Below are 24,684 nucleotides of genomic sequence, written 5' to 3'. Positions count from 1 at the left end.
TACTTTTTAAATCTTCATGCCTCTGGACCTTGGGCCAGGGCTTGGAAACTGTTTCACGGTAGCAAACTAAGCATTCCTTGTAACAGAATGTGAACTGCAACAGAATGCTCTAGGCGATATTAAATTGGGGCGATTTTGAGAAAGTGACAAATGTTTTATATTTCCTAAATCTGAGATGGGCTCTACCAGCTCTAAACGGCTGCCAAGTCATGTTATCACTTGCCTGCTTTGTAACGGCCTCAATTATTTCCTCCCCCAGCCCTGTATGATGAGATTCGTCAGTTCCGCAAGGCCTGTGGGAAGGCGCATCTCAAAACCATCTTAGCAACTGGAGAACTTGGATCGCTCACTAATGTCTATAAAGCCAGCATGATAGCAATGATGGCAGGTAAGCATATTCTATTCAAATGATCATATCAATTGAATTGATGTTTTTAGGTGAAACAAGTAAGTGAAAACATTTGGCTATTAGCTAAAAGTGCTAACCACTTGGATTTTGGGGTGGGCAGTGGGGGGGTGGAATGTCAAATATTTTGGGACTACATGTACAATGTGAAGTGTCCAAACAGTTGGCTTCCTTCCACACTCTTTGTTGGCATTTCATTGCTGCACTATCCTGATATGGCAGTAGATGGCTCTCTTGTTAGTGAATTGCCTACTGCATTATTCTTTGATTATTCATTCATCAGCATGTTAGACAGGAATTTCTTTAACTCTGGCTTATTCCTCTCTGTGAATTTAAGTGTTTGATTTTTTCTTGGGGATAGAGTATCCATACTTTCTAAGGAAACCCGTGCTTTTGTGTTAATTCTTTCTTCTGAAATTTAGTGCCGAATCATTGTTTTTGATACTTTCATATAGAAGTTGGCCCATTCTTTCTTTTGGTGGACAGAAGGCCTGTCCATTTAAGCGTGAGACCTGCTTGATTCCTTCTCTTTCTCACCTGCACATGAATCAGTGAATAAGACTTGGGAGTTCGACCCCTTTACTGTATCTACTACATCTCTTCTCCATTCTGAGTGCTGCTGTGGTAGGCCACTGTCACTCCCACAGGGTTCTCCACAGCAGTCTCTGACCACTGTCCCCATATCTTTTTTTTTTTTTAAATATTTATTCTGCTCTGTCGAGTAACACTCCCTCCACGTTCTGCGTGGAGTAGTGTTTGGTATCTGAAAGAGGAGCCGCACAACAAATGAGAGAAAAAGACACGAGATAATTTTGCAATATTGGGGGACCAGGTGGGCAAGTCCCGAAGGACTTCTTCCTGTGCTCAGGCTGCTCCGATCTTTTATTCAGGTCGGGGTAGCCTGAGGTAAGGGGATTTCAATGACACCTGGATCAGCAGACAATTTCCAGGAATATACAGAGTGTCTGATTAGCTCATCAGTAGATGATTTCCAGGAATGGGCAGAGTATCTGATCAACAGTAATCAACAAGGATCTACACAAGTATCTAAGGAATTAAGGGAACTAAGGTGGGGATGATGCTTCAACTATTATTACCTAAATTAACTGGGTGGTACACAGTCCTGACCTTTGCTAGGACTTCAAAGGTTACTAGCTTTTGGGGGTCTCTGTCTAAACTCAGCTAGTGAAGACAATGAATGGACTCCGGCATGTTCTTAATTGGATTGAATGGTAATACAAGTATTGTGAGCCAGACATACCTTCTTCGTGTATTATATTTTAAGTGCCCAGAACTTTATATAAAACCACACGACCTTGTTTCTCTCACAATTCATACTATGGGACCTTGGGTCTAACCTTTGAATAGCCCCTTTGCTTGACCATGACTGTTACAGATCTGATAAAACTAGCTCCAGGTAGAAGTTTTGAGGGGGAAAACCTTGCTAAACAGAAACTTCAAGCCTTCTGTGGCTAACAGTCTAAAAGCCTCCCTCAAAAGTGAAGATAGAATACAAAAATATAGGCTCGTACAATTACTGTAAGACTGCTGGGAAAGTTTATTACCACCCCAGCGCTTACACTAAGAGCCACAACTTGCAACTCGTACCACATCTTGAGCATTGTCATTTTCAAAGATATTAAGAAGGATGTAAACATTATCCTGCACCTGACGGCAGCAGCAACAACAAGAGAGGTCCAAGTGCTCACTCTAAGGTGTAGAGCCATGCTCAGGATAGACACCGACACCCACTTCAGCTAAGGCTCCCCGAGTGCCCTCACGGTCACGTTAAGCACAGCTCTGGGAAGATCACAGAGCAGGGCATCCACCACCTCAATCCCTTCTCAGGAATTTGCTCCAAATGGAGAAATCAAGTCAGGCTGCATCTGGCGAGCAGGAGAGGAGCTGGAGCCACATCAGCAACACGGGGATTTGCTCTCTGCTGGCAAGGTCTCCTGGTGCAGTTTAATTTTGTCCCCATCGTTGTCTTCATTGGGAAAGCTTTGCTGGTTCATGAGAATGTTCTCCACCAGGAAGCGGGCTGCTTCCTCTATGTTGAGGTTGTCCTTTGCGGAGGTTTCAAACCCTCCAGTGAAGCCATGTTCTTTGCAGAACTGGTCCATCTGGGCGGGAATCTGGCTACCTTCCTTTTTCTGGTCACATACATTAGCTAAGAGAACAGCAGGAATAGGGCCACCACTTGGAAGATGGACTTTACTATCCAGGTCACTTTTCCATTTTAAGACGGCCTCAAATGTGGAACCTCTCGATATATCAAAGACTACAAAAGCACCAACAGCTTCTTTATAGTAGACTCGGGTCATGTTGCCAAACCGCTCCTGCCCCACGATGTCCCACAGCTGCAGGCGCACCAGCGTCCGGCTGTCCCAGCTGAGGACCTTGAGCGCTAAGTCCACCCCGGTGGTGGCCCGGTAGTGCTGGGAGATGAGCTGGTGGACGTAGTGCTTGATGATGCTGGTCTTGCCCACGCCCAGCTCGCCAATGACCAGCACCTTGAAGAGGTGCTCGCGGGTCTTGGGCACCGCAGTGGCAACCACCGCCCCCCCCCCGCCAGGTTCCCGGCTCCGCTGCCCGCCATCAGCGCTCCTCCTGCGGGCCGCTCTCCGCCGCTCCTCACTGTCCCCATATCTGCGTTCGTCCCCTTCGAGTCTGTTCTCCACAGTGTTGCCAGAGTGATCTCTCAGAAATGATCTATTTGATTGCGGTACTCCTTGCTTAAAATCCTGCAATGACTTTCCTTCATCTTCAAGGTAAACTGCAAGTTCCTTCAGCCTGATTTTTAAAGTGGTCCTTCCCGAGACCCTGCCTGGGCCTCTGCCATCTCCCCATTCTCCCTTCACGCCATATGCTCCAGTTCTGTGGAATTGCTTGCAGTTTTCTGTGAATGTCACCGTCCAACCCTTTTGAGTCTTTGTGCTGTGCCCCTTGCCTTGAAATATGTTTTGCCCAAATAACTTCTTAGCATCTTTGGATTCAGCACAGGTGTCACTCTTCTCGAGAATGTGTCCCAGCACTGCTTCTTCCCCACCACTTGGTTCATTATCGCTTCTGTGTGCCCCCCATCGCATTCTGTTAAAACCTCTGTCAGATAACTTGTCGCACTGCTCTGTGATCGAGTTTTGAAGTTCTAGGTGCCCTACAAGTGGCTCCATATTTGGGTGAAGATACGAGACTTCTTAGGTCTTAAATCTGGGCGTCTTTGAAGTCACCCTCCAGATTTTTTTTAAAAAAAATATTTTCTATTGATTTCTTTACAGAGAGGAAGGGAGAGGGATAGAGAGCCAGGAACATCGATGAGAGAGAAACATCGATCAGCTGCCTCCTGCACACCACACCGCCCACTGGGGATGTGCCCGCAACCAAGGCACATGCCCCCGACCGGAATTGAACCTGGGATCCTTCAGTCCGCAGGCCAACGCTCTATCCACTGAGCCAAACCGGCCAGGGCCACCCTCCAGATTCTTATACTCATGTACTTTTAGGATACTCTGTCAGGCTAACATTGTTCCCTGGAACTCTACGGAAGGTCAGCCTACTAGGCATGAATGATGCTCTGCTCACTGCTGCTGTATCCAGATCTCTTCTCATTCAGAGCAGAATCTCTGAAAACCTAAGGATGAGAAAGAATGGGTGGTCATCAATCATGGTGGCACTTAAAAGATGTGTAGTAATAGAAGACTGTCCGCAACTCTTAGGAACCCACCTTTGGAGTCTTAAGTGGACAAGGAGCCTCCCTTTTCATGCTCCTTGTCAGGACAAGGGATTGCTAGCCCAGAATGCTGTTGTTCAGGACATAATGAAAGTATATTCACTCTGGGACATCAGCCAACCCTTTCCTAATCACTGCACCCACTGCTCATGACAGGAACATGGTATTAAGTCATCACACTTGGCGCCTCTGTTCCACCCTTTCCTCTACCCGTGCACAGACAAATACCTAATTTGAAACAGGCTCTCCCCTGTATCTTCCTGCCAACTCCTTCCCTGTCCATGTTGTTGTTTATGTCCTTCATTTAACCATTGTCTACTTTAATATCTCTTAATCTTCACATCATTCCTTTAGTTGATGAAGTTTAAAATTAAGTCTCTTGTCTACAGTCCCGAAACTAAGAGATCACATATGGTAATTATTTGAACCCAAGTCTTCTGGTTCCAGCTTTATTGTTTTTTTCTGTCTTTCAAGGCACCGTGCTAGGTCTTGGCATGAATTAAAAACACAACCTTGTGAAGTGGCCTGTGTGGAAGCTGCTAGCATACTTCCTGGCCCACAGTTATGCTTCCTGTTATGTTAAGAAGGTATATAGTAGAAAAGAAGTAATTTTAAAATTTTGAAGAATTAAAGAAAAAAAATTGAACTAAATTCACAATGCTTCCCATTTTTGTGATATTTAAAATTTTTTTCTTAAAAATCACTTTTATTGAAGTAAATTTATATTCAATAAAATTCAGGTGTTTAAGTGTACAATGTGATGTGTTTTTTTTTTAAATATATTTTATTGATTTTTTACAGAGAGGAAGGGAGAGAGATAGAAAGTTAGAAACATCGATGAGAGAGAAACATCGATCAGCTGCCTCCTGCACATCTCCCACTGGGGATGTGCCCGCAACCCAGGTATATGCCTTTGACCGGAATCGAACCTGGGACCTTTCAGTCCGCAGGCCGATGCTCTATCCACTGAGCCAAACCGGTTTCGGCGTGATGGGGTTTTTTTGTTTGTTTTTATTTTTTATTTTTTAAATATATTTTATTGATTTTTTACAGAGAGGAAGGGAGAGGGATAATCCGAGAGTTAGAAACATCGATGAGAGAGAAGCATCAATCAGCTGCCTCCTGCACACTCCCTACTGGGGATGTGCCCTCAAACAAGGTACATGCCCTTGACCGGAATCGAACCCGGGAGTCTGCAGGCTGATGCTCTATCCACTGAGCTAAACCGGTTAGGGCTATGATGAGTTTTGACAGTGAATTCCACTTGTCTCACCTTCTGCCCCACATGCAAGCACTGATCTGATTTTATCTCCCACCATAAATTAGCTCTGCTAGTTTTAGAACACCATAGAGACTTTTGTGCTTGTCTCCCCCTGATCAAAGATAATAAGGTTGAGGTGTATCCATGTTGTTCTGTGTATGAGTTTGCTTAGACGTTTTCCATTGTACAAATATACTGAGTTGATAAATTTCTTGATATAAAGTTGTTTCTAAAATTATTTTATTAGTCTGATGTCTACAGGATCTGTGGTTATATATACTTCTTTATTCCTTTTACTAGAGGCCTGATGCACGAAATTCGTGCCAGAGTAGGCCTTCCTTTCCCCGGCTGCCAGCACCAGCTTCCCTCTGGCACCCAGGACCTGGGCTTCTCTCTGGCTGCCGGCAGGCACCCGGGACCCGGACTTCCCTCACAGCCCCAACTTCATCCAGAAAGTTGTCCAGAAGGATGTCTGGCCTAATTAGCCTATTACGCTTTTATTATTATAGATTGGTCATTATTGCTGTTATTACTGTTTTGTTTTTGTTTTTTGTTGTTGTTTTTTTGGTAGAAAATGAGCCTTGCTAGAGTCTGCCAGTTTCATGGATCTTTTCAAAGAGCCAGTTTTTTGCTTCATTTTGTAATTTTTTAGTTTAAAATACTTTCTAATTTCCCTTTATTTTCTATCTCAATTTTAAGCCCATCCAGTGAAATTGATGCTATTGTACATATTTTATTTTATTTTTTAAGAAGATTTTTAAAATTAATTTTTAGAGAAAGGGGAAGGGAACGGGAGAAGGAGAAACAACCATGTGAAAACAAACCTTCGATTGGCTGCCTTCTCCATGCCCCCTGGTGGCGATCATGCCCACAACCTGGGCATGTGCCCTGACTGGGAATTGAACCTGGGATGAGGCCCAACTAACCGAGCCAGGGCTATTGTACATGTTTTAGTTTTAGAATATCCATTGTACTATTTATTATAATTTTCATTTCCCTGCTGTGCTTCTCTATTTATTCACTCATTGAGATTATGTTTTCCTTTAAGTCCTCAAACTGCTAATATGTATCTGGATTATCTTAGAATCTATCTTAGGCTGCCAATTTTCCAGTGCCTGAAAATAGTTGCCTTATATATTTTGTTCAGCTGTAAAGTTATTTATAGCAAGAAGGCAAGTCTTGGTAACACTCCGTCGTGTCTGGAATTTTTTTAATTGCCATTGTTTTTGAATTATTTTAGTTTCAAAATCTTAAAAGAAAGGAGGTTTATCATTTACATTCATAATTTATCTCCTAATTTTGATAGCCATTTAGATTATTGCAAAAATAATTCTCTGGAGATAAAGTAGAGATATTATGTTAGTCTGGTATTATACACATCATTGTAAGTATAAAAACGTAGTAAACCAGGGTATTTGCATTTTGGGTTAAGTAAATGATTAGTATCCTACTCTTGCTTTAATCTTGTTTATGTCTTTAAAATGTCTTAGGGGAAGAAGCATGGTCATTGGAGTACAAAGACCTGCCCTCTTGTTCTGTCTTGCACATTTTGTGACCTTGAGCAAACACATTAATCTGATTATCAATTGAAATAAAGTAATTTGTGTGACTACATTATAAACTATAAGTTAAATACTTTGCAAGTTACTAAAAAATATTAGTATACCTTCCTACCCCATCCCACCTCAATAAGGAAGGAACATAATTGAATCTTTTTCCCCCTAGACTATTACAAAGCATTATTCAGAACCTCAGTTTTCAAAGTCATTTGGTGTAGCTTTAGGAAACGTAAGATATTGAGCTGTATTTCATTCTGTACTAATCCCAAAGCTTACTATATTGGTAGGATTGTTCAATGAATCTTACCAGAAGATATGAACTTGTTTTGTCAACTCTTGACTCTGTCTTGAAAAAGAAAGGTGTAAAAAGAGTCTGATTAGTTGAGAATAACAATTAGATGTGGTATAGCTACGTTTTTTATGGTACACATCTCAGCTATGTTTATTTGTCATCTCTCTTCATTCTTTTACTCTGGGGGCTATAGCAGCCACATCAGTTCTTTAGATGTGTATCCAAATGAAATGTCACTTAACTGGAAATCACTTATTCAGCAGCCACAATGACCCAAAACCAAGTCATGAACCAGGGGGAAGAAGAAAGATGACATATTAAAAATGTGATCTGGAATAAAACAATAACAGCTCACATTTTTTGAGCATTTACCATATGCCAGCGACTTAGGGGATTTATGTATGTTTTTATTTACTCTTCACAACAACTCTATGAGGTAGGTGCTCTCCTGTGGCAAAATAAGAACAGCAGTTCAAAGGATATTTTTGCTTCTATTCCATATGGTCATTATTGATATTTGGAAATATTCCAGGTATTTCTGTCTTTGTTATTTATTATTTTCTCTGTCTGTTCTAGCGTTTCCCCCTCCTCCCCTTAACTGTTTTTAAAGCTTTTAATAAAATTTCCAAACTCTGTCAAATCTCTCCATGATCCTCTAAAAGCTGAATTAATTAATTGTTCATACTGTTGTGCTCCTAGGACAGTTGTAAATACCAGTAGCATTGCCAGATAGTATTTCCATCAGTTCTACTTTTTTAGATTTTTTGCAAAACTGTGAACCTCCCTGAGACAAAGGACTAAATCTCACTTATTTGTATTTCCTGTGATTATTATGTGCCTGACATCTAGGAGAGCCAGAGACAATATTTCAGAATATTTGAATGAATAGGAAAGAAAGATAGCGATGTAAGGAAAAGAGAAAACGGGAAAGTGAAATGTGAAGATCTTCAGGGGTGGGCAAACTTTTTGACTCGAGGGCCACAATGGGTTCTTAAACTGGACCGGAGGGCCCGAACAAAAGCATGGATGGAGTGTTTGTGTGAACTAATATAAATTCAAAGTAAACATCATTACATAAAAGGGTACGGTCTTTTTTTTTTTTTTAGTTTTATTCATTTCAAACGGGCGGGATCCAGCCCGCGGGCCGTAGTTTGCCCATGGCTGATCTAGATTCATCTTTCCACATGTGCGACAGCTTTGTAGAGTTTGGACGTGCTATTTTGAGAGTAAACCTTGAGCGGGAGATTATATATCCATGGCATTGTTTAGGCCAGTGGTCGCCAACCTTTCGGACCTCACGGACCACCAATGGTCTGCGGACCACTGGTTGGCGACCGCTGGTTTAGACGATCTAAGTAGTGGTATGACATTAAAGGTTTGTGAAGATTTTGAAGTAGTTATGGAGGCAAGAAAATACTAAGGAAACCCTTTTGCTTTAGCTTTTTGTAAAAAAAAACTGGATCTCCCATTTACATTAGTGGAAATGCGGTGAGAGAGATACAAACAAAGGAGGAGGTGAGGCAGGAGGAAACCATTGGAAGGGAATATAATCAGGGAGGAGAAAGGAGAGCCACATTTTTTTTTTTTCTCATTGAACTGTGCAAGAACAAGGTGATAGGAAGTAAGACAGAAAGGGAAACATGCTTACAGAAAAGAGAAGTCTAAAATCAGATCGGTCTCCGCTAAGGGATTTCAGCCCAGCAAGTGCACAGGTTGAGAATAATGCCAGGATGTAGAAAAGTGGCTTTATCTTTCAGGAACTGTGGGCTGTTCGCACACATGCAACAGTTAACAAGCTCTGCTCTGAAGTTACTCTAGACCTTATCTTTGGAAATAATGCAGGCCTGATAAATAAGGTTGGAGGAGAAAAACACTGAAGATGCAATCATAATGTCATCAGGTTTGAATTGCTGATGAAGGTCTGTGGGAAGAGTACTAATACGAAAACATGGGGCTTGAGAAACGCAGACCTTGAAGGAATACAAAGTGAGCTTGGAACTTGGCTGGGATTTTATAATGTGCAGGAAAACAGCAACACAAAACTAGGAACCAGGGGAGGGAATATTCGAAATTTAACCCAATAAGATCAAAATCACACGGGAACAATGAGATGAAGCAGAGAAATAATATAGAAGGGAGGCCATTAAAAAAATACTGAAGTAAAGGGAAAAAATAGTGGGAAACTTGCTATGACGGAAGGAAACCAAAACCCTATAAAGATGCTGTGATTAATATCAAATTAACATCTAAGAATTAAAAAGACAGTTATAGAAATTTAAATATGAATCAGATAGTAGAGTAAATGACAGTGTAGCTTTGTATTTCTAAAAATTGTCACAGGTCACAGAGTCCTTGTCTTAGGCTTGCAGATCTTTGCATACTCAAGGAATATTGATCCAGATGGCACATTTGACCCCTGCAGTGTTCCAGCTCTTTTTTTTTTAAAATATTTGCTTTTCATGGGAAAAGCATTTCAATTTATGAAAAGGTGTGCTGCAATGGAAAGTTCATTAGCATAAGACTGTAGACATGTGTTAGGTTAAGAGTTAAAGGATTTAAAGTGTAAATTTATTTGCAGTTTCTTAAACTAGCCCTGAAAATGACAGCACTTATAGGGCAAACACTAATTACCTTGACATCTCATTCAGGGAGTAAATTTAAATTCAGACCCCCAGGCAAAAATTTCAGAGAGCTTACCCCCATGCACCCACGCCCTCCCTATCCTCTGCAGAGTGCAAGATCAGGAGCTCTGCGGAAGGGAGATTATATTCCCTGGCCTCCCAACAGTGCAGGCGTTACTGATGGTGAATCCGGTATATGCATATCATGTTAAAAAAAGGGTAAGTCTATACATTTACACAGAAAGCACTTTACCTCCTCGTGGCTTGGCTTCTGGGGTTAAAAAAGAAAGAAAAGAAGAAGCTTATAAGCCTAGTTTTTTATGTGGTATATACTGGCCTGTATAAAATTTCACTGTGTGAAAATTTAAAAAATGTAACCGACCTTATTTCTTTTTTAAAAAAGTGTATATATTTTTATTGATTTCATAGTGGAATGGAGAGGAATTGAGAGATAGAAACAAGTGCATGAAATTTGTGCCCAGAGCCTCTAGTGCTGTATGACAAACTAACTCAAACTGGTGATTTCAAACAACAGAAATGTAGTCTCATGGTTCTGAAGTGTAGATGTCTGAAATCAGGATATCTGCAGGGTCCTGCTCCCTCTGAAATCTGTAGGGGAGAATCCTTCCTTGCCTTTTCTTGACCCTGGTGTTTGCTGACAATATTTGGCAATCCTCTGTCATCATGTGCCATCTTCTCCCCGTCTCTTCTTTTCTTATAAGGACACTGGTTGTCTCATTTCCCACCCAATGTAATAAGACCTTATGTTTAATTAATCAATTACATCTGCAGTGTCCCTGTTTCCAAGGTCACTTTCTGAGGGACTGGGGGCTGGAACTGGGGGTTTGGCGGGGGTGGGGGGGGCACAGTTCAATTTATAACAAAGAGAAATAGGGTTCTTGCATTGTGGTTCTATTATTTCCCATAAAAAGACCCGAAGAAGTCAGAGAAAAAGACTTTGAGTCAAACCAACAAACTTAAATTCAGGTACAAAAGATGGATTTTTTTCCCCCCTGTAAACAATGTTGGATGGTTTTGTAGGTAGGGGAAATCTAGTAGATATTAAATATTTTTATCTGCAAAAAGCATTGGTAAGGTTCTCAATGGGAGATTAATGGCTAAAATAAAGAATGAGGCATTAGGAGATAAATTTGCTTATGAGCAAGAGACAGAGACTAACAGCAGAAAGGAATACTTTTTAGATTGGAAAGGAGTGACATACAACCCAAGCCAGAATCCGTTTGGGGACCTATGGGTTTTTCACTTTATTTTTATTAGACTTTGTAATAAAAATACAGATCTTCAAACAGTCCAAGACAGAGTGAGTAATGCTACAAGCATCAGTAATCAAAAGTTATTCTCTATCATAAACTAAATGACTGATAATAAATACTGACAGAACACTACACAATGTGCCATAATATTATAAAATGGAGCCAGCGATTCTCCTGTGTTCTCCTTTCTTCTGCATGGCTGAATATTTCTTTATTTGCTTTTAAAAAAATATTTGCAGGTTTCTGGGTTTAGTTTACAAGCCAAATAAATGCAAAAATATTTTTTTTAAACTTGGAAAGATGTGTTAACTGAGGGAAAAATTGGTCGAAGCTAGACAAAGGTTGTATTGGCGTCACTAACATAAAGAAATTAGGGACCTTGTATGTTAAATAGCTCAGCAAGCCATGCAGGAAAACGACTTAAGAAGTGAGGGGGCGTTATTGAAATCATCAGCTTGTGACTTTAATGGAAGCATATGCAAAAAAGTCATTGTTAGAATGATGAAACTACACATCTGAGGGAGTGAAATAGTATGGAACTTTTTTTCCCCCCTTTTTAAAAAATTTAACATAATGGCTCTCAAAAAAAAAAATCCATAAAATTTGTATATGTTACTTTTGTCCTCCCAGGAACTAGTTAGTATGTGGGAAACATACTTTTCATATTGGAATTGTGCCTGCCAGTCCCTTTGTCTAAGTCACTAAAAGGTTTTTACAAATTCATGTCTGTTTTCCCTTGATTTGTACATTGTCAGAGAAGCCAAGAGAAATGGAGCAGCTAAACACTCAAAAGTTAACTCATAAAAGTTGTAAATGCTTTGAAACTAAAAAGGATCATGAAGCATAAAGAAGTCTCATTAACCGCAAAGCTTCCTTCCATTGGGTAGGTGGGGAAACCAGGATGCTGTGAAGACGCACTGTAATTGCCCCCTCCGCCTCCTCACAAGGATTTGGTGAAGTCGGCTCTGTGCCAGGCCCTGGGATGAAGGACATCCACAAGATACCTTTATTCCAAACACTCTGTGGTAGAGGAATGGTGATCAGAGTCTCATTAGAAACAACCTTTGGGCAGTGATTGTAGCCGGAGACAGGGACGCCCTTAGGAAGCTGTCGTAACAGCCCAGCTGGCCATGATGAGGAGCTGAGTTGTAGTGAGAGTGGTGGGAATGGAGAGGAGTGGACAGCCAGGGGAAGGATTAAAGGGGCAGAATGAATGGAAGTTGGTGAATGATTGTATACCAAGCTGGGAGGGAGAGGACAGAGCAGCTCCTAATGGTGCCGTTTGTCAGCATAGGGAATTCACGAGAAGCCAGGCTTTTCCCCAGGCCTGGAGTCCAAGCCTCTGCTTCCCTTTATGGGACCTCCTCCTCCTGTTCATTCTGTTGTTGGCTTACTGCAGGACGCAGCTCAGTCTCGCCGCTTGCCCTCTCCTTTTTTGTTCTTTAACAAGAAAAAAAAAATTAACATTGGTGAGGAGATCTGATTCAGGCTATGAAGATAAAAGAAAGAGAGGCTCTCCTTCTGTTTAGAAAACATTAGCAAGACAAGGCATGTCAAGTAAAATGGAGAACAAATACAGTTGTTTTAGCGATTCGGGAGGAAAAGGAAATTCATGCTTTTAACGTGAATTATTGGGGTGATGCTTTGTCTTGCTAGTGACCCCCGAACGAGTATAGTATGCCTTTTTGTAAAAAATTTATCATCAACTGGGGCATCCGAAAGTATGTTTCCTATGCTACGAAGCTGCTAAATTGGGCAGGGACAACAGAGGAGGCACTGAATAGTCCATGAAATTGGGAAGAATTTAGATCATCCATGTCACACAAAAGGCTGTTTGTAGAATGTTAGCTGCTATCACACTGGTTTGATATTAACATTCTAGTGAATAATTAAAATATTCCTGTTTATTTTTTAATAAAAAGAAAAAGCATATAAATTTCCTCAGAGTGTATAATGTTACCTATATTTGCATTCACAGATCTTGAGGCTTCTGACTAGTATTGTAGCTGGATAACTGAGACAATTAAAAAGCACATTGTCTTCTGCCTTCCTCAGCATCCTCATTTTACAGTATTCATTAGTGTAAGGCCTTTCAAAAATATAAAAATCTTTAAATTACTTTGAGGCATTTTCATTACAGATGGTATTTTTCTAAAGTGAGTGGCTAAATATACTTTTCTGCTGAAATTATTTTTGAAGTACATTTCTCATTTTCATCTCCTGTCCATAAGCACACACCCAGGCCAAGTTGATACTGTTTCTGCCTGCTCTGCTTAAAAAAAAAAAAATCTCTAACCCCTTTTATTTATTTATTTTTAAAGTATATTTTCATTGATTTTAGAGAAAGAGGAAGGGAGAGAAACATCAATGAGAGAGAGATCTACCCAATGGCGGCCTCTTGCACGCCCCCTACTAGGGATCGAGCCTGCAACCTGTCCGTGCACGGGACTGTGCTCAATCAACTGAGCCACACTGGCCAGGGCCCTGCTTTTATAAAATATATTTTATTGATTTTTTACAGAGAGGAAGGGAGAGGAATAGAGTGTGAGAAACATCGATGAGAGAGAAACATCGATCAGCTGCCTCCTGCACACCCCCCACTGGGGATGTGCCCGCAACCAAGGTACATGCCCTTGACCAGAATCAAACCTGGGACTCCTGAGTCTGCAGGCTGATGCTCTATCCACTGAGCCAAACCGGTTAGGGCAGGGTACTGCTTTTTAACATCCATACTCCCAAGAGGTAATCAGGCATTCCTTTATACCCGAATATACTTCTTAGTTAAATCCACCCCTTTCCACTAACTGTTTTCTTCGGTTGCTCCTTCAGCAGGCTGGAAAAGTTCAGGTATTTCATTCAAGATAGTTGACTCAGAGGAGAAGTGACTCACACAGAGATAGGAAAGAGGTTTGTGCTTAGAAACAAAGATACAGATGCATGTGAAGCCACAGTCTCATGATCTTATGTGATGTTGTATTTGATGCTCTTAAAGCTGTGCATTGTTTGAGTAATTTTAGACTTAGATGGGATTGCCAGACTTCACCAATTTCCACAGGATCTGGCTGAATTTATGCCTATTAGATGGTGGAAACAGTGTTAATAGAGGAAATGGTATTAGAGGAAGAGTTTCCCGAGGAGGGTTCGGTCATGAACTGGGAGAATAAGACAGGGCTCTGTTTCCTGCTCCCCAGAGTTAGGAAGGTGGCATTCAGCTAGACATAGCTGGCACGTTAGGGAGGCGACATTTGACTAGAAGCTTATTGACAGTTCAGGTGCTTCGAAAGGAAATCCCAAGTGGACTTTTCATCCAACTGTCTCTTTCCTTATTGCTCCAAATAGGTTCACTCCAATAAAGTTAGGGTAATGGTTGCCAGGCACTGTTATAAACTCTAGTTATTTGCTAGAGAAATCACAGATGTATAGGACCCAATGTGTATCACCTTGACTTAAACGTGGCTCTTATACATGACCAGCAACTAGCAGGAACATTGGTAGAGAGCTTGGGAATAATACCCCTGTGCCTCAGAGATGCCCTGTGGGAGTTTCCTCTTCTCTTTTTCCTTAGCTAGTCGCTGCCTATTGCGGTTTTCTCCTCCTCTCCTGAAATACCGCCGGTGTCTTGGGAAGGGCAGTAGTCCCATTCATCTCTTCTCCTGCAGCCGTTGCTCTGCCAGGCCCAGTGCTAGTTCCTTGGCTGCGCCCTTTTCCCTCATCGCAGCTCTTTATCAGTCCCCTACCAAGCCCCAGCTCTGTGGTGAGATACCCTGGAGATTTGAGTTTGGATTTGTTCCGAAATATAAGTGACCTGATCTTGAACTGTACAAGACTCACTTCTTAATACCTATGTGTGTGATGTCTGTTTTACTTTTTAAATTTATTCTTATATTGTTTCCTAAGACTGATATAAAGATGCCACAAACGGAATGATTTATACAGTAGAAATGTATTGCCTCCCAGTTCTGGAGACCAGAAGCCTGAGATCAGGGAGTGGGCAGGGTTGGTTCCTTCTGAGGGCAGAGGGAGGATCTGTTCTGGGCCTCTCCTCTGGCTCCGGGTAGTGTGCTGGCTTGTAGAAGCATCACTCTGAACTCTGCCTTCATGTTCACACGGCATTCTCTGCGTGTGTGTGTGTGTGTGTGTGTGTGTGTGTGTGTGTGTGTGTGTGTTTATCTCTTCACATGGCATTCTTTTTATAAGGGCACTAATCATATTGGATTGGGGGGCCACCCTACCTATTCCAGTTACTAATTGTATCTTCAGTGACCCTATTTCCCCAAATAAAGTTACACTCCAACATCTGGGGATTAGGACTTCAACATATGAAATTAGTGGAGGACACGACTCAACTCATAACAAGTGAGCCCTAAAGAAGGAAAGCCAAATAGAGTTCAGGGAGGACCTTTTTGCTCATTTTGCTTATGTGCTTAAGGGCTGAGTGCTTGTTTGAAGTAGGAGAGAAGCAGTGAGATTATATTTCTCTATTATGGTGAGCTGCGCACCAGCTAAAACAACCTATAAGTGACCCTGGAGAGGAGACTCTAGAGCTGATGGAAGAAAGCAAGGAGGCAAGAGTGACTAGGATGTGGCTTATGAGTGAGCATTTCTAGTGATTTGTGACTAAGAGGCTATTGGCTCCCATAACTCCTCACCACCCACTCCCCCCAAGTCCTAGTTACCCAGCCCTTCTCACCTTGCAAGTGTAAACTCCTTTGGTAATTTAAAGCTCAGGTGACCCCCATCCCCAACCTGGCAGATGATAGAAGTGATGGGTTGTAGGGACTGACAGTCAGATGCACCACCTGGCCTTCTTCAGTCTCCTAAGGAAACACTGTTATGCAGAATGCTTAGGAGGGGTTGGTAGGACATGGGTTCTGGGCAGGTAAAACATGCTTGCCAGGGCTGACCTGGGACTTACTATCGGTTGAAATAGTGTTTATCTGTAGAGGAACATTTTAATTTCCAGCCTGCTGTGAATTTATGAGCTTTTGGACTGCATTCCACTTCTAGGTTGTGAAAATTATGTATTAAACTGCTCGATTTAATAATTAAAGGTAGAAAATGTAACTGGTTTATCTATGTAGTCAATTAGCAGTTTAACATAGGCCACTCATTTAAATCTGAATCTAAAACTAAGTACTCAAAAGACATAAATAAATACAGAGAAAAAATAAGAAGCTCACATAATACCCCCAGAGACCTTACATACTGCAAAGGAGTCACCACGGAAAGCAAAATAAAACAAAACTGAACGAAAAAAGCCTAATTGCTGCCTAACAACCTAGTTCCCCACCAACCTGTGTTTTGGGGGGTTTTTTTTGCTTTGATTTATGAATCTAGACATCTCATAGTTTTGATAAAAGATTAATTTTAAATGCAACAATTCTCCATTTGTGTTAATGCACCGAAAAAGATGAAGCTAATGTGGAAAAAAAAGAACCAGCCATCTTCTTAAATTTTTATTAGTAATCTTTTTAGTGTGTTAAGTTGTATGCTTTCTTCTTAAAGACAGAAGGTATTTGCAAACGTATCCTTTGTACAATGGTAACAATGACTTAATGGGGCTTTGGTTTTTATTTTATTTATTTATTTTTTTGGTTACATTTTTCCCCCCAAAATTAACATGGATTACGTTTATTAATTTTTTGAGACTTAAAGAAAATTTCATTATAAATTAAGAAAGAAATACCTTGGGAGTTTCCAAACTCCAGGTTAGGAAGCGTTGATTTATAAATCGCATAGATCATCTGTGTATGTATATTTCTTAGTGTAAAGGGTTAGAAATCTTTTGATAATTTAATGAGATCTATGAACCTATTTTAAGTATTAGAGTCTATGAATAATTAGATAAAGAAGAAACAGCACCTGAGGATTTGGTTTCACGCCCTAGAAAGTCCAAATTAAATTTTGCTACGAAACGGTTTTAGAAGTTTAAAAGGTTCTGTCTTCTCATGCAGTCTACTTCAAAACACATTTCCGCGAGCTAGCCAAGGTAATGAGCTCCACAACACTTGCCCTTGGATGGTCTGAGGTTCTAGAAAAGTCCTGCCAGAACCGAGAAGGTTATTCCAGGGACCAGCCTGCCTCCAACCAAACGAATAAAGAAAATGTGTGTGTTTTGGGATAATTTTCAGCTAAAACAATGATTTCCAAACTGCATTCTGTGATACAATATTTCAATGAAAACGTCTCTGAAAAAGAGGTCACATGATCAGACAACTTTGGGGACACAGTGTAACATGTACGCCTACAAGCCATTCACGGTGCATGTGCACTTAGAAAAGATCCTGAAAGTTTACAGAAAGGAAAACTATGTATTTGTAAGCCCACCACACCACACTTATTTTTATGTATGGCAAAGTTTTTCTCGTGTGTCATTATGAATATTGAACCGAAGACTAGAGTCAGTGAATATCATTAGGTTCCGTCGGGTCCTGTAGACATAGAAGCTTATGCTCTGTGGGAGTACTGGTATACATTTTTAAGCAGACAAGATTACAATGAACACGGAGCTATGGGAGCGTAAGCCTGCCAGTGTAAGTGGTCCAATTTTAGAATACCTGCCTTGCAGTCGCCCCAAACGCCGCCCCCTTCCTGTTGTTCCTGTGGCTAATGTCTGAAATTCCACTGTTAGATCCTCACTCTTTAGTTTAAGCCTGTTAAAATTTAAATGCATTTTTAAAAAGACACGGGTTCAATAACTGTATCACATTACTTGAGCAAAACTAGTTGATAGATGCAGAGAACTAGATGTGAAGTTTGTGAAAATATTTGATTAAAAAATATCCATTGAGTTGAAACCGTAAGGTTAGAATCCCTTTCTCACCTTGGATCCCCCCCTCCCACCCCCAAGTAAAAGAAGTCAGGATATTTATTTGTTCAGCCAAACTCAAACTCTTCAAGAAAAGAGAAACTTTCTCTTGAGGCTGACAACAGTGTTGCCAATCAAGATATTTGTATTAGTGCTCAATGTGTGTAAGATAAACAGCTTAGAAGTGGAGAGCAGGAGAAATTTAATGTAGATTTGCTCAGTTAAACCGACTGAAACTACGACTAAAATCAGAAAAAACCAGTTAGCGAGTAGCCCTCATTTAAAGTGTCCTGGATCAACTGTGCTCTCTCCATACAGCTCCTCCGACTCCGCCCACCAAAGAAAGAGATCTCAGCCATTCATGTCCTCACAGCCACCCTTGTGGACTCCAGGTTGTGTGCCCTGGTTGACGTCCAACACTTCATTCTCCACTTAGCCTCTCTCTCAGAATGGAGCAGTTTCAGGAAAGCTTATTCATCACTGCCCAGCACACAGCCTAGAGCACGGTAGTCACTCACAGGTACTGGTGGTGGGACAGACTAGGTCAAGGACAGGTCCCTTGGGCCAGGAAGCATAGGATTTCTCAAGATTACTTCTTGGATGCTTAGCCTTATCATAGGTCTACTTCCCATGTTACTCAGCAAGGTAGCTTCAGTCAGATCCTGAAGTGCCCAATCACTGCTTTATTTTATTAACACTTGTTGGGTTATTGATAAAGCTCTCAGAAAGGTACCTAGCACATGCTGAGTGCTATGTAAGTGTTTACTAAAGAGGTTAATGAAGTAGAAACTCATGTATTTATACAATTAGACAGCTGTGGAATCGCTGGGGAGTTTAGTTGTGTTCCGTACAGACATTATGTTTTACCAGAGCTTACCTGGTTGTGAACTTATTTAGATTTTGTATTTATTAAGTCTATACTGTGACCACTGTGCTCGCTACATATGGTCCGTATGACGCCAGTGAATGAGGTGGCCATGGCCCTGAAAGGCTGTGGGGTTAGTGCACGGGGATGGACACACACATTGAAAAATGGTCCCACTTATCCGGGCCCCGTGTGTTCTCCAGTTAGCTTTTTAGGGCTTGTACCTTAGTTTCTTCCTCATCTTCTACTTTTGCTAGAACTCCTTAGAGTCTCTGTTGATAAAACAGTTCCTTTCTCTGTTTCTTCAATAACGTGTTCAGATTGGTGTATAGATGCTCCATTCACGAATCTCTCAGACGGTTGTCTCTCCAACAGAAATCTCTGTTCTCCCGAGGCTTTCCACTTCTAGCTTTTCCTAATAATACCTACAGCTTACGAGGGTCCCCTTTCACCTGCTACTTTTCCTTTTACATTTTTTCCAGGTGGACTTTGACTTCTGTCTGATTTACTAATGTAGATGGAGTGGGGATCTAGGGGTTTGGGTAGGCATAGCCGGTGGCATATCCAGGGGTCTCAGCCAGGCAGAGAGGAGGCTGTGTATGTGTGTTGGGGAGGAGGGGAAGTGGCACCCAGTGTCCATGGTTGCAGAGAGTGATGCCAAGGGAAATTAACAGATAGGGTGCACCATTGGATTTCTAGCTCAGCAGAGCAAAAATAAACAGTCCCGGGACCTCATCAGTTAGGATTGGGTGTGGCTACAAAAAGCACCAAACTTAAGAACAGTGACTTACATAAATAAGGAATTATTTTTCTCATTAAAAAAAAAGTTCAGAGGCATAGTCAGTCACGGCTGCTGGTTCATCATCCGTGCCAGGTTTAGTGCCTCTGTTATTCTCTTGGCATTTTCCTCATGGTTGAAAGGCGGCTGCCTCAGCTCCAGTCATCATGTTTCCATTCAAAATAGGGGGAAAAGCAATGTTTGTGCTGCTTCATAGTGAAGGAAACGGTTGAACTGGCCAGGTAGGATTTTGACAGGGAGAGAAAGGATGGAGAGTACAAATTTGAAAAGGTAGAGGGTGTTTCTGTGAAATAACACCTCCGCTGGTGTGGGGGGCAGAAGTGTAGTAATGAAAAGCCTGGACTTTGAGTTAGAAAAAGCTGTGTTAAGTTCCATGTGTGATGTTTATAAATTATAGTCTTAGATGAGTTCCTCAATATCTGTCACCCCTGGTTTCTTCATTTGTAAATGGTGACAATAAGAGTGCCTGTCTTTTAAGTTACTGTGGGGATTAAATGAGAGTAGATAAATAAAGTGGTTAGCTGGAGCCCAGTACCTGTGAGTTCTCACAAAGGAGATGCATTCTACTACTATTAATGTTGTTTTGTCTTATATTATTACTAGAGGCCCGGTGCACAAAAATTTGTGCACTGGCGGGGGGGGGGGGCTCCCTCAGCCCGGCCTACACCCTCTTGCAGTCTGGGACCCCTCAGAGGATGTCCACCTGCTGGCTTAGGCCTGCTACCTGGGGGATCGGGCCCAAGCTGGCAGTCAGACATCCCTCTGGCAGCCCAGCAGCCCTCGGGGGATGTCCACTTACCAGCAGGGAGCAGACCTAAGCTGCAGTCAGACATCCTTAGTGCTGCTGAGGAGGCAGAAGAGGCTCCCGCCACCACCACTGTGCTGGCAGCCATCAGCCTGGCTTGTGGCTGAGCAGAGCTCTCCCTGTGGGAGTGCACTGACCACCAGGGAACAGCTCCTGGATTGAGGCCTGGTGCACAGGTGGGGGCCAGCTGGTTTGCCCTGAAGGGTGTCCCAGATCAGGGTGGGAGTCCTGCTGGGGTGCCTGGCCAGCCTGGGTGAGGGGCTGATAGCTGTTTGCAGGCTGGTCAAGCCCCCCCGCAAGTGGGGACCCTCACCCCAAGGAGGTCTGGCCAGCCTGGGTGAGGGGCTGATGGCTGTTTGCAGGCTGGCCACACCCCCTTTAGGGTGGGGGGTTCTCACTGGGGTTCCTGGCCAGTCTGGGTGAGGGGCTGAGGGCCGTTTTCAGGCTGGCCAAGTCCCCCGGTGATGGAAGTTCCCAGCCTCTCCTTTTTTTCTTTTCTTTTTTTATTCTGGGATTTATTTACCTTCTATAATTGAAACTTTGTAGTCTTGAGTGGAACTCAGAGCCAGCCAGGGCGGGGTGGAAAGCTTCGTTTCCTCCATCGCCAGGGGCAACCCAAGCCTCCTGCTCGCTCCAGCTCCATGGCCACGGCCGGCTGAAAGCAGGTATCTGGGGTTTATTTATCTTCTATAATTGAAACTTTGTTGCCTTCAGTGGAGCTCAGAGCGTGCCGCAGCAGGCAGGAAGCTTGGCTTCCTCCATCACTGGGGCAACCAAACCTCCTGCTCACTCCAGCTCCATGGCTGCCGGTCACCATCTTGGTTGGGTTAATTTGCATATAGTCTCTCTGATTGGCTGGTGGGCGTGGCTTAAGGTGTAGCGAAGGTATGGTCAATTGGCATGTTTGTCTTTTATTAGTGTAGATTATTATTATTATTTTAAACATATGCTTTTTATTGATTTCAGAGAGAGGAAGGGAGAGGGAGAGAGAGTTAGACACATCAGTGATGAGAGAATCATCTATTGGCTATCCCCTGCACACCCCCTACTGGGGATCGAGCTTGCAACCCAGACATATGCCCTGACCTGGAATTGGATTGTGACCTCTGGTTCATGGGTCAACACTCAACCACTGAACCACACCAGCTGGGTTTGTTTTATTATTATTAGTAGTAGTAGTATTGTCATTATTATTATTATTCATCAGAATTTGCTAGAACCCGAGATACTTTAGGGTGAGTAGCAGAAGGCACCAATGGAATATTAGCTAAATTCAGATCCTGAAGAGTAGAAATGCTAGAGTTTTATTCTGTAAGCAGTTGAAGGTTTTGAGATGAAAAATGCCACAGCAAACCTGTCTTATCTTTCCATTCTGCATTTCAACACTTCTTAGCCCTTCACACTTAAACATTTTTGTGCTCTTTAGTTTTCATGTATTAAATATAAAAAGCTGGGCCAAGTCCACACGGAAAACCTTCTTTCTCCAGAACAAATTTATGATTTTTTTTTTTTTTTGGTCAGAAGCATAAGTAAATGGATGGCCAGCAGCTGTCTCTAATTCCATTTTCTAAATGCCTTTTACCTTATAGGTTATCATTGTGAATTTCATTTCCCATTTTTGGTAATAAACTTAACAGCTGAAATATTTTTTTGGCTGAGATTTTGCATTTTTAAGTTATGTATGTATTCACTTTGGATTTTGACATTTAAAACCTCCCCTGAAATACCTGGGAGAAATTACACCTATGACATAACATGTACTTTAGGGGGAGGAAATAAATGCCACACTTAAAGCAATTATACAGGTAGTAATAAAACATTAAATATGTGTTAGAACTTTTAAATGTGGGTTTAAAAGGAAGGTAGGTAAATATCTATAGATATTAAGAAACTATTTATATTCTGTTTTCCGATGAGGGAAATCTCCTAAAAATGAATAGCCTTTAATCAAACCTGTTAGCCTTCTAATAGGAAGTTCTGTGAGAGGCAGATAAAACCTCTGTATTAAGTGTGTAATGTAAACTATTTCTCTGAAATACACATCATTACCATATGGTTATATATAATTTCTATTTAAAACTGTCGAAAACAGACAGTCTGATACCCAGGGAATCCTATATGATTTCTAGTGAATATGCAAAATGGATCCAGCTTGTAGGCATGCTGTATTAATTCATAACTTTTTCGGAGTCTAGGTCAGGACCGTTCTTCCTGCCCAATTCACAAACTTCTTTTTCCCATCCTTTCTCCTTGCCTTATGTGTTTTCAGGAATTTGTGAATGATTCTCATATCCTGATGAGGCCCATGACTTGGCAAAGTTTGAGGTGATCCTCTCTGATCAGACTCTTACCATAGAGGAGATTCGCTGGGCCTCCTTTGCCAACATGTACCTCTTTTGTTGAGGAATCAAGGCCTCTGGTGGTGGCTGAGTGCAGAGGAATACAGATAAAAATCAAGTCGTGACTAGTTGGAAAATAGAGACAGGATTTTAACTTGACAATGGTTGTGAGCAGTAGGAGGTGGCAGCATTGTCTTTATAAGTGGTTGGTAAGTGGTGACTGCAATAACCCACATGGCCAGGCCATGGTGAATAGTTCCCATTCAGAGCCTTTTCAAGGTTCACCATCTAGAGATCTGCTAATGGAAAGTGTGTGCGTCTCCAGGTACAGTGAAACAATCACCGGGAGATAAAAATCCCTGCAGAAAAATTAACACAGATTTTTTTTTTTTTTTTTTTATGAAAGACAGGTCATTGTAAAAAGTAACTCTGCAGACATCATCTGTTACTGAAAAAAAGATTGATGATGACATTGAGGCAGGATAAGCTCAACTATGTTCTGCATTGTTTTTAAAAGCTTTGTGTTTAAAATTCACAGCACTCTTCTAATCCTGATAAAGTAGCCTAATTTTCTAGCTTGCTTTGTTCAGTAAAATATATTTCTAAATCCATTTTAAGCAGCTATTTCTTCAATTTGAGTCATTTTCTCTCAAGTTAATAGATTCCACACAAGCATACCTGACTTTTAATGTTAATGTATATTGTATATTCCAAACTTGCCTGTGACAATGGGAAGCACAATCAAAATGAAATCCAGTTGTTTAAAGCATATCTAGCCTGTTATTTTGTTAAAATGCATCTTCATTTTACCCTTATTTGCCAAAGTATATATAGTGATACCAAATCACATTTTACCTTGTATTGAGGTCCCATCTCCTTCTTTTCTCCCAGCAAATGAGGAGGAAAAAAGAATGCGTTAGATATGGTTGTGTCATTTCAAGATAAGATGACTTTAAAATACCGTATCAGTAGAGGACATTTGCTTTAACATAATACATTCCTACACCAGTAAGTTCAGCTGTAACAAGCCGGCCCAAAAAGGAAAGCATTTTGGTTTTGAGGCATCTGGCATCAGTAACTTGATTTGCAGGTTGATGTTTTCATTTTATATTGAGTCTAAAACCGTTTGCTGTTTTATCCAAACCATTATACCTATACAGTAACAGTGCCTGGGGGCACGTCTGGCATTTTCTTTTGATCATCGGGTACTAGTCTAATGTCATGAATCTCATTTTTTCCTTTTCAGCAGTGCCACCAGCTCTCTTGAAAACAGGGGGTAATGTGATGGAGACAGAGGTTTTTTTTTCTTTAGATAGCCAGACAGAAAACAAATAACTTCTATAACTGAGTCAGTCTTGCCTTTAATAGAGGCCCATTAAGGGAGTGTTGCCTGTAACAGTGGCCTATTAAGGGAGTTCTTGTCATGTATACTGTTGTGTCCCCAGTTCATACAATAGTACTAGCACATAGTAGGTGCTCAGTGAATATTAATTGAGTGGATGTTGAAAGATTGGGAGAGAGAGTGGTTGGCTTGAGCACAGAGCTGTGAGCACAAGTCACATGCAGTCATGAGTTGGTAAGTGTGGTTTAGAGTTATTCCTGTGTGTTTGAAAACAGAAAGCAAGGCCAATTCCAAACAGGATTAAGGGGCCAGCCAGCTGGCCAGGTTCCCAGGGTGCTAATCCATAAGAGGCATTGAAACCAATGAAAATGTTCAAGACAGAGAAAATTGTGTTTCCTAGAATGCCTCTACTGTATATGATTAGGATTGGGTATAAGACATAGGGGCGTGTTCTTATGTTCCCCCAAACAGATATTGGCTGCTTTCTAGGGAGGGCAGGTCCAGTTAATTACAGAGCTTTTGTTTGTTGAGTGAAGTATTCAAATATGGGGACAGAACTGAATTCTTTGAATGAGAGAGAATA

At 41.5% G+C, this 24,684-nt stretch overlaps 1 protein-coding gene and 1 pseudogene across 1 annotated transcript in view; one reads left to right on the top strand and one right to left on the bottom strand.

Annotated features, from left to right (window-relative positions):
* Window positions 1-24,684, top strand: part of DERA (deoxyribose-phosphate aldolase) — a 100,595-nt gene that overhangs the window by 54,643 nt on the left and 21,268 nt on the right. Inside the window, exon 6 of the mRNA XM_036300464.1 lies at window positions 260-388. Within this exon, the coding sequence (XP_036156357.1) occupies window positions 260-388 (129 nt within the window). The remainder of the gene's footprint in view (window positions 1-259; window positions 389-24,684) is intronic.
* LOC118651369 lies at window positions 2,323-3,005 on the bottom strand (annotated as a pseudogene).

This window comes from Myotis myotis, unplaced genomic scaffold (assembly GCF_014108235.1).
Source record: "Myotis myotis isolate mMyoMyo1 unplaced genomic scaffold, mMyoMyo1.p scaffold_m19_p_3, whole genome shotgun sequence".
Classification (NCBI taxonomy): Eukaryota; Metazoa; Chordata; class Mammalia; order Chiroptera; family Vespertilionidae; genus Myotis; species Myotis myotis.
The sequence above is the reverse complement of the archived record's forward strand: the minus strand, read 5'-3'. Positions and strand labels throughout refer to the sequence as shown.